This window comes from Lipotes vexillifer, unplaced genomic scaffold, assembly GCF_000442215.2.
Source record: "Lipotes vexillifer unplaced genomic scaffold, Lipotes_vexillifer_v1.1 scaffold1319, whole genome shotgun sequence".
Lineage (NCBI taxonomy): Eukaryota > Metazoa > Chordata > Mammalia > Artiodactyla > Lipotidae > Lipotes > Lipotes vexillifer.
The window spans coordinates 44,060-58,335 of record NW_006779997.1 but is presented as its reverse complement, the minus strand read 5'-3'; the positions used below and the strand labels follow the sequence as shown (position 1 = coordinate 58,335).

Below are 14,276 nucleotides of genomic sequence, written 5' to 3'. Positions count from 1 at the left end.
GTCTCTCACTGTTGTGGCCTCTCCCGTTGCGGAGCACAGGCTCCGGACGCGCAGGCTCAGCGGCCATGGCCCACGGGCCCAGCCGCTCCACGGCATGCGGGATCCTCCTGGACCGGGGCACGAACCTGCGTCACCTGCATCGGCAGGCGGACTCCCAACCACTGCGCCACCAGGGAGGCCCCCTGGTCATTCTTTTGAAGACCGAATATAATAGCTCCAAATTTCAAATTGTCTTTTTCTCCTTCTACTCTTTTGTATTAGTTTGCTAGAGCTGCCATAGTTTGTTAGGGCTTCAGCATACGAATTTTGTGGGGACACAATTTACTCCATAACATCTTTGTTTTTAAAACTTTAGTCATTTTTCAATTAACTTAAAATTAAACATTTTCAGATTAATATGAAGAATGATTTACTTTCCTTTTGTTTCATAGCATTAACGAAGAAATGATGTTTTGTGGAATGCAAAATGGAGCAATTCGAGTCTATATCCTAAATAAGAATGACCCTTCATTGACGCATATGGAGGACTACTGGCACTGCAGTATGCATGACAATAATTATGGATGCATTAAAGCCATCTCCACTAGTTTTGATGACCGCTTCTTGGTGACTGCTGGAGCAGACAGTAATATCTTTGTTTTCAACATTTTTTCTGAATTTGAGTTAAAGAAAGTCATGAAAGCCAAGGTGCCATCTCCCAGGGTATGTAACTGACTAATAATAATAACTTTATTTTGGGCTTCCCTGGTGGCGCAGTGATTGAGAGTCCGCCTGCCGATGCAGGGGACATGGGTTCGTGCCCCGGTCCAGGAAGATCCCACATGCCACGGAGCGGCTGGGCCCGTGAGCCATGGGCGCTGAGCCTGCGCGTCCGGAGCCTGTGCTCTGCAACGGGAGAGGCCACAACAGTGAGAGGCCCGTGTATGGCAAAAAAAAAAAAAAAAAAGAAAAAACAACTTTATTTTAATATTGTGATGTTAAAATGCTCATATTCTTTAAAAATGAAACTTTTTAGACACAAATACCTTGCAGTCTAATCTTCCTACCAGTATTATAATTTTGCCTTACTGGTGCCTCTGTTATCAAATATTAAAGATGTTGAATTCACCTTATTACTAAAGATGCAGAAGTCCCTCTATTAAAAAGACTGTCAATTTTTCTGTCTCCATCACTTTCACAAAGTTTTTTGTTTTCAAGATGCCCAACTTTTTTCCGATATATTTTGCTTTCTATTTATTCATTTGCTTATTGAAGAGACATATGTAGGATGTGTACCATAATTTGTACCTTTGAAAGGGGTTGTAAAAATATTATTATCTTTAGTATTAGAATATGAGAGTTTCATCAACGATTCAGGTAAATTATTGTATTCTTAAACAGGATACATTATTGGCTTTGTAATGAAGATTGAGGGTTTGAATCCCCAAATTATATCCCTTTGCCCTGTCACAAGACCTACATTTTCTATTATCAAAATGGTTCCTTTGGAGAGAAGAGCTAACACCTATCCTTCTCAAACTCTTCCAAAAAATTGCAGAGGGAGGAGCACTCCCAAACTCGTTCTACAAGGCCACCATCATCCTGATACCAAAACCAGACAAGGTATCACAAAACAAGAAAATTACAGACCAATATCACTGATGAACATGGATGCAAAAATCCTCAACGAAATACTAGCAAAGAGAATCCAACAACACATTAAAGTATCAACACCAAGATCAAGTGGGATTTATCCCAGGAATGCAAGGATTCTTCAATATATGCAAATCAATCAATGTTAATATTCATGTTAACAAATTAAAGAATAAAAACCATATGATCATCTCAATAGATGCAGAAAAAGCTTTTGACAAAATTCAACACCTATTTATGATAAAAACTCTCCAGAAAGTGGGCATAGAGGGAACCTACCTCAACATAGAAAGGCCATATATGAATAAACCCATTGCAAACATCATTCTCAATGGTGAAAAACTGAAAGCATTTCCTCTAAGATCAGGAATAAGACAAGGATGTCCACTCTCACCACTCTTATTCAACATAGTTTTGGAAATCCTAGCCAAGGCAGTCAGAGAAGAGAAAGAAATAAAAGTAATACAAATTGGAAAAGAATTAAAACTGTCACTGTTTGTAGATGACATGATACTATACATAGAAAATCCTAAAGACAGCACCAGAAAACTACTAGAGCTAATCAGTGAATTTAGTAAAGGTGCAGGATACAAAATTCACAGAAGTCTCTTACATTCCTATACACTAACAGTGAAAGATCAGAAAGAGAAATTAAGGAAGCAATCCCATTTACTATTGCAACAGAAAGAATAAAATACCTAGGAATAAACCTACCTAAGGAAGCAAAAGACTTGTACTCAGAGAACTATAAAACACTAATGAAAGAAATCAAAGATGATACAAACAGATGGAGAAATATACCATGTTCTTGGATTGGAAGAATCAACATTGTGAAAATGACTATACTACCCAAAGCAATCTACAGGTTCAGTGCAATCCCTGTCAAATTACCAATGGCATTCTTCATAGAATTAGAACAAAAAATTTTACAATTTGTGTGGAAACACAAGACCCCAAATAGCCAAAGCAATTTTGAGAAAGTAAAATAGAGCTGGAGGAATCAGGCTCCCTGACTTCAGACTATACTACAAAGCTACAGTAATCAAGACAGTATGGTACTGGCACAAAAACAGAAATATAGATCAATGGTCCAGGATAGAAAGCCCAGAGATAAACCCACTCACCTATGGTCACCTAATCTATGACAAAGGAGGCAAGAATATACAATGGAGAAAAGACAGCCTCTTCAATAAGTGGTGCTGGGAAAACTAGACAGCTACATATAAAAGAATGAAATTAGAACACTCCCTAACACCATACACAAAAATAAAATGGATTAAAGACCTAAATTTAAGACTGGACACTATAAAACTCTTAGAGGAAAACAGAAAAAACACTCTGACATAAACCATAGCAAGATCTTTTTTGACCCACATCCTATAGTAATGAAAATAGAAACAAAAATAAACAAATGGGACCTAATGAAACTTAAAAGCTTTTGCACAGCAAAGGAAACCATAAACAAGACAAAAAGAAAGCTCTCAGAATGGGAGGAAATATTTGCAAATGAAGCAACGGACAAAGGATTAATCTCCAAAATATACAAACAACTCATGGAGCTCAATATCAAAAAAAAAAAAAAAAATCAAAAAACGGGCAGAAGACTTAAATAGACATTTCTCCAAAGAAGACATAGAGATGGCCAAGAAGCACATGAAAAGCTGCTCAACATCACTAATTATTAGAGAAATGCAAATCAAAACTACAATGAGGTATCACCTCACACCAGTCAGAATGGATAGTGTCAAAAATCTACAAACAATAAATGCTGGAGAGGGTGTGGAGAAAAGGGAACCCTCATGCACTGTTGGTGGGAATGTAAATTGATAGTCACTGTGGAGAACAGTATAGATGTTCCTTAAAAAAGTAAAAATAGAACTACCATATGACCCAGAAATCCCACTACTGGACATATACCCTGAGAAAAACATAATTCAAAAGAACACCTGCCCCAGTGTTCATTGCAACACTATTTACAATATCCAGGACATGGAAATAATCTAAATGTCCAAGAACAGATAAATGGATAAAGAAGATGTGGTACATATATACAATGGAATATTACTCAGCCATAAAAAGGAATGAAATTGGGTCATTTGTAGAGATGTGGATGGACCTAGAGTCTGTCATATGGAGTGAAGTAAGTCAGAAAGAGAAAAACAAATATTGTATATTAATGCATGTATGTGGAATCTAGAAAAATGGTACAGATGAACCTATTTCCAGGGCAAGAATAGAGACAAAGATGTAGAGAACAGACATGTGCACACAGAGGGGGAAGGGGAGGGTGGGATGAAATGGGAGATTAGGATTGACTTATATACGCTACCATGTGTAAAATAGATAGCTAGTGGGAACCTGCTGTACAGCACAGGGAGCTCAGCTCCGTGCTCTGTAATGACCTAGATGGGTGGGATAGGGGGGAAGGGTGGGACGGAGGTCCAAGAGGGAGGGAATATATGTATACATATATACATAGCTGATTTACTTTGTTGTACAGCAGAAACTAACACAACATTGTAAAACAATTATACTCCAATAAAAAAAAATGGTTCCTTTGGATAAAATGACTAATAACTGTTAGAATTGCTTCTAAAGAATAAGGGATTGTATTAGACCAAAGTTAAAATTCCTGTGGACACATTGGCTTCCTATTTAACAGGTGGCCTGCATCAAAAGAATATGCAAAGAACGTAGGGAAGATTTGAGCAGGTAAATTTTCATTTCTATTAATAGCAGCAAAATCTGGAGAATGAACTGCTGTCTAATGAGGTCAAGCTAAGGAAGAGGAATTTTCCAGAAGGGAAAGTGTATGAACAAGAAGAAAATCTTTATCTTTCTACTTAGTGCCAACTCTCTATGGAAACCCATATGGGATAGAAAAAATCCATTCCACATTTGTATAATGGTCTCCTTTTATTTATGACTGCAATAAATATTTCTGAAGTCACTGAAGCAGCCTCTGCATTTTAGAAGGCAAAATCAGAAAGAATTGAATAAACAAAATTAAAAACTAAGCTCTGCATAGGTCTGAGGTTCTTACCGTATTTTAGAATCACAGGGGAGCTCTTAAAACTATAGATGCCTGAGCAGTTAAATCAGAATCTCGGAAAGTGAGGCCCAGGCATCAGTACAGACATTCTTCAACATGAGATACGATGGGATTGTGCCCTGATAAACCCATCAGAAGTTGAAAATACCATAAGTTGAAAATGCATTTAATACACCTAACCTACCAAACACCACAGCTTAGCCTAGCCTACCTTAAACGTGCTCAGAACACTTGCATTAGCCTACAGTTGGGCAAAATCATCTACCACAAAACCTATTTTATAATAAAGTGTTGACTATCTCATAATTTGTTGAATACTGTACTCAAAGTGAGAAACAGAATGGTTATGTGGGTACCGGTTGTTGACCCTCATGATCATGTGGCTGCCTGGGAGCTGTGGCTGCAGCAGCTGCCCAGCATCATGAGAGTGGATCTACCACATGTCCCTAGCCAGGAAAAGGTCAAAATTCCAAACTTGAAGTATGCTTTCTACCAAATGCAAAGTCATCAAGTTGACCGTTGTAAGTAAGGGACCATCTGTATTTTATAAAAGTCACCCCTCCCCCCAGCCCCCGTGGTTCTAGAGTGCAGTCAGGATTGAGAACAATTGGCAGGTGTTTTGGAACTCTTTGGAAGCACCTTTGTTTGACTCAAATTTCTTGTAAACAGCTGAGGTCAGGAGAGAGTTGGCTGATATCAGTATCAAATCCTGGAAATCGTAACTGATATTGGAGAAGCAAGGGGCTTAACTCTGAGCAATAAAAGAATAGAGTTCAGTCAAGTTGTATCCTAAGTGATTAATAGTAACTAAAATGTATTAGCCTTCACTTGTCTCTTACATTGGTGATGTTTTATGACTTCACTTTATGAAAATCATAAACCTTGTCTTATATAAATGTAGTTCTATATTTTTTGTGTATAAAGACTAGTACTGTAATAAAACAACTTGATCAAAAGAGAATCTTTATTTCTTTACAACAAATGATAGCGAAACAGAGACCTATGTGCTATGAAGAGAATAGAAAATAAGTTCAGTTTTACTTAAGAACTGGTTAGCTAGCAAACTAGGACTTTTTGTTTCATTCACTGGGTTATAAATCCTCTTCTTTAACAGCCTAAGATATTTTTCAGCACAGCACCTGAATAAACAAAGTACTTCTAAGTGATTTACTTCATAGAACTTCTTAATTTAAACGGATTTCCTTTCTAAAGGGAGAGTCATATTTCTGATTTCATATCTTTCTTTCTCAGAGAGGGATTATATTATTCTGTGTACTTCTCACTGAATATCTGTGATAAGATCAAGTGAAACACTTAAAATTTAAAAAATATACATAAACTTTTTCCTTGTATACACATGAGGTATTGTGGTGGGAATCAAAGCATGTATGAAAGGAATATACTAAAAAAAAACAGTACTTTAAAATAAATGATCTAGAGGATTTTTTTGGTGTATTTTTTGTTAGTAACACATGAATATTACTAATTCGTATTTTGGAGGGGAATATGGTGAGGATAACATTTTGCATACATGTGATTTTCTTTTTCTACATACCTCTTTAAATGAAGTAGAAACAAATAAGTTTTTTTCCCTAGTTTATTTTTTGTGACAATACTTTCCAGGCCTACAGTTGTTAGAAATTAGCAGAGAAAACCCCTCAATTTACTACTTATTAGATATTTTAAGGTAAATATACAATTTAAAGGAGCTAAGCTTTTACTCCTTTTCCTACAGTTTGGAATAGAAACAGAGCCAATTCCAGAAGATATTGAAGATCCTAAAGCCTACAGGTATGGGAATTTTTGATCAGTACCTAATAGGACTGGGCTTTTGCAAAACACACCAATATTTTACCAAAGCTGACCAAGTTAAATGAATTTCCAAATTATTAAATACTAATTTTCTCTGCTGTTTCTCTATCTTTAACCTGTTACCTTTTAAAATTTCTGTTTTCAGTATTGAGAATGCCAGAAGAAAAAGAGAACATGACAAGTTAATCAAAGAAGGGGAAGAAATCAAGGCTGAGAAGAGAGAACGAATCAAAGCTTTAAGGAATCAATTACAGAAACTGCTACAGATGAATGAAGAATTACCAAAACACATGCAGTTTAAACGGACAGTAAGCCTAAAATAAATTTGATTTTAATTTTAACATATGCTATTTCTGAATTAAGGCTGCTATTTTGCCAACAAGTAGGAACACTTAAAACCATCTTTAAATTTCCCTTGTCTGGTCGGACAGTGTGTTGGCAGCAACCTAAACTTCTGTAGAACTTTTCATGCAACTTGGTTTGGATGTAGATGAGCCTCTTTACACAAAGTTTACTTCTGGATTTAGCTAATTCACATTTTTTTGGTAGTAAGACATAAGTTTGAATCTGGTTATCAATCCTTACCATACCTAGCCAAGATATTTAACTGTTGGATAGGTACATACTATATAATTGGATTCTCTATGGTTCCTTTTCCATAATTCATCAACTCTATTGAAAAGATAGTACCTGGTTCATCCACAAAGTTTCTAAAAGATGACTTAGTATAGTTGTAGCTATGGGGACAATCACCAAATTGTTTAAGCTAATATTGTATTAAATTTTTTGCTTCTGTGACTTGTTGCAAAGCCCCATCTACCTCCTAGTGATAACTTTTTTTCCTAATTTTTTTTTTTACACTATCTTAAATGGAATTACTGTCAAGAGCCTAATCAAATAAAAGCTCAGAATTTATTATCCTGACTATACCCATGGGTTACCCAGTCCTATAATTCCAGAAGCACTTAGCCAATTTCATATTAAAAATAAAAAACTGTGGTGAAATCATAATGATTAACTCATTATATTGGTTAAAAGACCAACTTATAATGGTTAAAAGATGTTTGTTATTTTACTAAGAAAAGTGTTGACACTTGCAGAATATGGTTACATAAGTCAAAATAAAGAACAACTGAGGTAAGTTCTGTGGCTAAGCATTTTACATACACCATTATTTAAAGCACCAACACACCTGGAAAAAAATACTTTCAATTCAGTGTGAATGAAGGCCCTGATATTTTTCCAGGAGTGAAGGAAAGAAACACGAGGCCCCTAAGTATCCTTATGGGGAAAATGGCCCCTTTGGTGAGGGATATTCAACCAGAACTTGGTTATATCCGGAAGACACCAAAGACATTACTGTCTTTCCTAGATGGGGAGTCACATGGGAAGGAAGGTTCAGCTAATGATCAAGTGCCATGAACTTTTACCCCATGCCCAGCTGGTTATGTAATAGTAGATATTCTGGGGTGGAGAGAGTTCCTCTTTTTTTTTTTTAACTGTTTAAACTCTCCAAATATTCTGTTAGCATTCATTGTTTTTATTGTGGGAAAAATCTTTTAATATGTAACTGTATTTTCATCATTGTTAATTATTTCAGGGAACTTTTCTCCATATTTTGTGACAGTAAAATCAAAAGTATGTTTTTTTTTCTAGAATGAGAGAGTTTATGATACTTAGGAGACAGTTATGATGTAGCATAAAATTGAGGACAAACCTTAAAAATCTATATTTATGTATGAAATAGGATTGATAAAGTCCATCGATAAAGGTACCCATTCTGATGAACAAATCTACTTATCTGCAGGATTTTGATCTAGATTCCAAAATTCGTGCTGAGATTGACAGGAAAACAGCTAATAAAATTCAACGAGTGGAAAAGGAATTAGCTTGGGAAAAAGAGAAACACCAACTTGGCCTAATGAAGCTACAGAATAGGTAGGATCCATATTTCTTGCAAGTTAAGATGTTTGAGAGCATATATTTGAAGAAAGTAGTTTCCAGTGGCTTTATTGAAGTGGTCAGATTAAGAGGTCTCCTGCAGTACCTACTAACTCCTAAAATCTCAAGGAATCCTCTTGTCAGTGCTACTGATTTCCTGAGCTCACTCCTTCCTAGTTTAAGTCTGCAAAATTTTTTGCAAACCAAATTATGTCATACATATTTACTTTCAGTTTTTAACAAACTATTTATTTTATAACTAATTAACACGTGAGCATGTATATATTAGAAAATCAAAATTAAAATAGAGCCAAGGGGGCTTCCCTGGTGGCGCAGTGGTTAAGAATCCACCTGCCAATGCAGGGGACACGTGTTCGAGCCCTGGTCCAGGAAACTCACACACGCCACGGAGCAACTATGCCTGTGCACCACAACTACTGAGCCTGCATGCCACAACTACTGAGCCTACACTCTAGAGCTCACGAGCCGCAGCCCACAATGAGAAGACTGTGCACGGCAATGAAGAGTAGCCCCCACTTGCCACAACTAGAGAAAGCCCAAGCACAGCAACGAAGACCCAACACAGCCAAAAAAAGAAATAAAAATTTAAAAAAAAATTAAAAATAAAAGAACTTTTATAACACTCCAGAAATTTCCCTCGTGGCCTCCTCCCGATAAATATTTACTCTCCAAAGATGAACGTTTATCACCATAGATTAGCTGTGTCTGTGAACTTCATATACATGGAAAGCTGCAGTATGAACGCTTTTGTATCTGGCTTCTCTCTTCAGTATCATGCCTAAGATTACCCATGTTGATGCAGGTAGCAGTACTGCATTCATTTTCATTGCTTTGTAATATTCTATTAAATGGTTATACCACAATTTATTAATCCATTTAACTGCTGATATTTGAGTTGTTCCTATTTTTTGGCTTCGATGAATAATGCTGACATTCTTGTGCATGTCTTTTGGTGGACATAAGCACTTATTTCTGTTTTCTATATAATCAGGAGTGGAACTGCTAGACCGTAGGTTCTAAGCGTGTTTAGCTTTATTAGACACTGACAAACAGTTCTCCAAAATGGCTCAATTTATTTATACTCTGATCATCAACGTATGAGAATTCCAATTGATTCCCATTGTATTCATTTTCTAGGGCTTCCATAACAAAGTACCACAGACAGGCTGGCTTACAATAAAAGACATTTATTATCTGATGATTCTGGGGACTGGAAATCCAAAATCGAAGTGTTGACTAATTTGGTTTCTTTTGAGAGCTGGGAGGGAGAATCTGTTCCATGCCTTTTTCTGAGCTTCTGGTGGCTTGGCCAGCAATCTTTGGTGTTTCTTAGCTTGTAGATGCATCACTCTAAATCTTCTGTCTTCACGTGGTGTTCTCTCTGTGTCTCTTTGTATAATATTGCCTCTGTGCTTGTCCAACTTTTCTCCTTTTATGAGGGCATCAGTCATGTTGGATTAGGATCCACCCTAATGATCTCATTTTAACTTGATTACCTCTGTTAAGACCTTATTTCCAGATAAGGTCATATTCTGAGGTACCTGGGGGGTTAGGACTTCATATTCTTTTCGGGGGACACAATTCAACCCATAACACTCATGCTTGCCATCACTGGGCATTGTCAGCTCTTTAAATTTCAGCTATTCTGTAGTAGTGTCTCAGTGTGATTTAAATTGGCATTTTCCAGATGAGTGACAATTTTTAGTCCCTTTTCCTATACTTATTGGTTATTTTTATATTCTCTTTTGTTAGGGGTTTGCTCAAGTCTTTTGTTCATTTAAAAATTGGGTTGTGGGAGTTATATATTCTGGATGAGTCTCGTCATACACATGACATGTATATCTATGTGTGAGTCTCGTCATACACATGACACATGTATATATGACATATCTATGTGTGTGTATGCATGCATGTAATATATCTTGCTCTACTCTGTGGCTTGTCTTTTCATCCTCATTATAGTGTCTTTTTGAACAGAAATTTTTCATTTTAATAAAGTTTAGTTTATCAGTGTTTTCCTTTGCAATTTATCAATATTTTCACTAACTTTTTATGGTTAGTGCTTTTATGTTGTAGTTAAGGAATCTTTGCCTATTCCCAATTCATGAAATAATCTTCCATTTTCTTCTAGAAGCTCTACTGTTTTGCCATTATCTATCTTGGGTAATTTTTGTGGGTGGTGTAAGATAGAGATCAAGTGTCTTTTGTTTCTATATGGATATCCAGTTGGCCCACTGTCATTCGCTGAAAAGACCATCCTTTCCTTACTAGATTGTAGTGGTGCTTTTGTCAAAAATCCGGTAACCACATATATGTGGGTCTGTTTCTAAACTCTTCATTTTATTCCATTGGCCTGTCTGTTTTTGCGCTAGTGTTACATGACCTTAATTATTCTTGACATTTGATATTATGAACCCTCTGGATTGTTCTTCACCTTCAATATTGCTTAGGTCCTTTGCACAGAATAAGTTTGTCAACTTTCACGACAACCTAGGATTTTGATTGGAATTACATTGAATCTATAAATCAACTTAGACATAAAAAGATGAGGAAATAATTGTGAATCAGCAAAAAATAACAACAATTAAACTGATGAAGAACTTTTAAAAGATAGATGTCTGTGAGCTATAAGAGAAAGTTGAACTGGAGAGTAGTACAGATTCCTGAGCTTAATGTTTTTTATAGAGACAAATAGGGTAATGTGTACATACATGTATCACCACCTGTTATCTATCGAATATGTAATATATGAAATATTATATATAATAAATGAGATAATAGATAGGAAGATGAATTACATTTCCTCAGAGTTTGATATAATCCATTTAGCTTTAAACTGTAGTCTGTCTGAAAAATTTTGACTCTTCATACTATCAAAACAATGGTATTATACTGTTTATAATGAGATGTTTAGTATTTTCATTAAGAAGAAAATTCTACTTGCTCTTTAACCAAGTCCTATTCAACTTCCACTACATCCTTGTTGGGTTGGTATATGCATGGTTGAATTTTGGATTCAGCGTGATATAATGGGATCATTTATCAGCATAGTACATTGTGATCTCATTTTATTATGTAATAATCATGCAGCATGATTAAAATGGTGATGATTGCAAATACTTTTTTTTCCTTTCAGATTTCGTGATTCGTTGGAAAGCGATACTATTGTGGTTCATGCCATACAAAGTGATCACAAGATATCCTCCTATAGGCTTGTGAAGCCCTCTAAATACTCCAAATCCAAACGGCCAAGTCAATCAGAGAGAAGAGCGAGCAAATTTGAGAGGTTTGAAACAGAAGGAACTGGAAGAAAGGACAGTCAGAGAGATACAGGTAACCTAAATGACAAGAAGCCTTTTAAATCCCTATTTATTAAAATTTCAAAGTTGAATTATCTTTTTGTGAGCAGAACCTTTGACTCCCAGTCATGTGGCTGAGAGTGGATGAGAGCACCTGGTGCTGCGGATTTCTTATTTCCCATGTCCAGCTGTTCTTAAGTCTAGGATTTCCCCAGATGCTAGTTTTCCTAGGCAGTGTTTGTTCCCAGATTCCTGGGCCCCATCCCAGAGGGTAGGGCTAGAACACAGCATTTCACACTCTTTTCCAAGAGCGTATGCTTTAAACAGAGTGATGAGCTGAGAATACAGATGTGAAAATAGTGCCTCTAATCCCTGCGCCCTGCCTCTTGTGACTGCTTGCAGGATGACTGCAGGTGAGTAGGAGGAAGACAGGAATTCTGGGAATGGCTTGCGGAGCCCAGTCAAGGATAAAGGTCACTGTAGCCTGGCCAGATCTAGACTAGTGCCCAGGATACAGTACTGACCTTAATACTGGTTCACTCTCTTCATTGAGAAACTTTTTTTTTTTTTTTTTCTTGCGGTACGCGGGCCTCTCACTGTTGTGGCCTCTCCCATTGCGGAGCACAGGCTCCGGACGTGCAGGCTCACCGGCCATGGCTCACGGGCCCAGCCGCTCTGCGGCATATGGGGTCTTCCCAGACCGGGGCACGAACCCGTGTTCCCTGCATCGGCAGGCGGACTCGCAACCACTGCGCCACCAGGGAAGCCCCATTGAGAAACTTTTAATGGCTTCTTTCTGCCTCTAGGATAAAATCTGAAACGATTATCCCCGTATTTAATCCTTCCACAATATCCCTAATTTTTTTCCAATAGCGCATTCTCATACTGCGTGATTGGCACGTTTAGCTTATTGTCCTGTTTGTTGCTTCCTAATTATGTCTGAAACTTCCACATCCAGGGTCCTGATGGAGTGACCAATTCACTCCTCTCCTCTCTGAGTTCTCCCCAGTCCTTGGGGATCCAGATCAAATTATACTTTTAATTTTTTAATTGAAGTGTAGTTGATTTACAATGTTGTGTTAGTTTCAGGTGTACAGCACAGTGATTGTTATATTTATATTCTTTATCAGATTCTTTTCCCTTATTGGTTATTACAAAATATTGAGTATAGTTCCCTGTGCTATACAGTAGGACCTTGTTGGTTATCTATTTTATATATACAAATTACACTTTTAATATAAAGCCTTTCTGTGGCCACTCAGGCCACATTAAATTATTATTTTACCATGGTGCCATATATTTGAAATATGAAATGAAATGGTAGCTTATAACTATATGACCATCCATATTATTTAACTTTTTTTGTGTATATCCAAAGTATATCTCTATGCAACTTGAACATAAATAAATTCCCCCAGTAGATACTTATAACTGATAAAATCAATTATTTTAATTAATTAATTGTTATAGAAGTATAATTGACCTACAAAACTGTTAGTTCTAGGTATGCAACATAGTGATTCCATATTTCTATACGTTACAGAATGATCACCATGATAAGTCTAGTTATCATCTGTTACCATACAAAATTATTACTACGTTATTGACTGTGTTTCCTATGCTGTACATTTCATCCCCTGACTCATTTATTTTGTAACTGGAAGTTTGTACCTCTTAATCTCCCTCACCTATTTGATCCTCCCACCCCCTCCCCTCTGGCAACCAGCTGTTTGTTTTCTGTATCTATGAGTCTGTTTCTGTTTTATTATGTTTGTTCATTTGTTTTGTTTTTTTTTAGATTCCACACATAAGAGAAATCATGCAGTATTTGTCTTTCTTTGTCTGACTTATTTCAGTCTAATACCCTCTAGGTCATCCATGTTGTCACAAATGGCAAGATTTTATTTTTTTATGGCTGAGTAATATTCCATTGTGTGTGTGTATAATATATATATATGTATACCACATCTTCTTTATCTGTTCAGCTATCGATGGACACTTAGGTTGCTTCCATATCTTGGCTATTGTAAATAATGCTGCAGTGAACATAGGGGCACATACATTTTTTGAATTAGTGGGGTTTTTTCCCTTTGGAAAAATATCTGGAAGTGGAATTCCTGGGTCATATGGCAGTTCTATTTTTAATTTTTGAGGAACCGCCATACTGTTTTCTATAGTGGCTGCACTAATTTACATTCCTACTAGCAGTGCACAAAGGTTTCCTTTTCTCTATCTCCTCACCAACACTTGTTATTTGTCGTCTTTTTGATAACAGCAATTCTGACAGATGTGAGGTGATATCTCATTGTGGTTTTGATTTGCATTTCCCTGATGATTAGTGATGTTGAGCATTTTTTCATGTGTCTGCGATAAAGCCCATAATTTTTAATTCTAGATTTGTGTGTTTCTGACCAGTTTTTTGATTGGTCACAGACCACTGCAGTTGGTATATGTCACCTCAAATTATACATGTCAAATAGGACTCACTTGCTTTTCCCTTCCCCCATCATCATGTTACA

The 14,276-nt window shown here is 36.6% G+C and overlaps 1 protein-coding gene across 1 annotated transcript in view; it reads left to right on the top strand.

Moving 5' to 3' along the window:
• Positions 1-14,276, top strand: part of CFAP44 (cilia and flagella associated protein 44) — a gene marked incomplete at its 3' end in the record, with an annotated part of 117,712 nt that overhangs the window by 62,111 nt on the left and 41,325 nt on the right. The window contains exons 18-22 of the mRNA XM_007453147.1: positions 432-702; positions 6,420-6,475; positions 6,642-6,804; positions 8,304-8,434; positions 11,595-11,791. Of these exons, the coding sequence (XP_007453209.1) occupies positions 432-702; positions 6,420-6,475; positions 6,642-6,804; positions 8,304-8,434; positions 11,595-11,791 (818 nt within the window). The remainder of the gene's footprint in view (positions 1-431; positions 703-6,419; positions 6,476-6,641; positions 6,805-8,303; positions 8,435-11,594; positions 11,792-14,276) is intronic.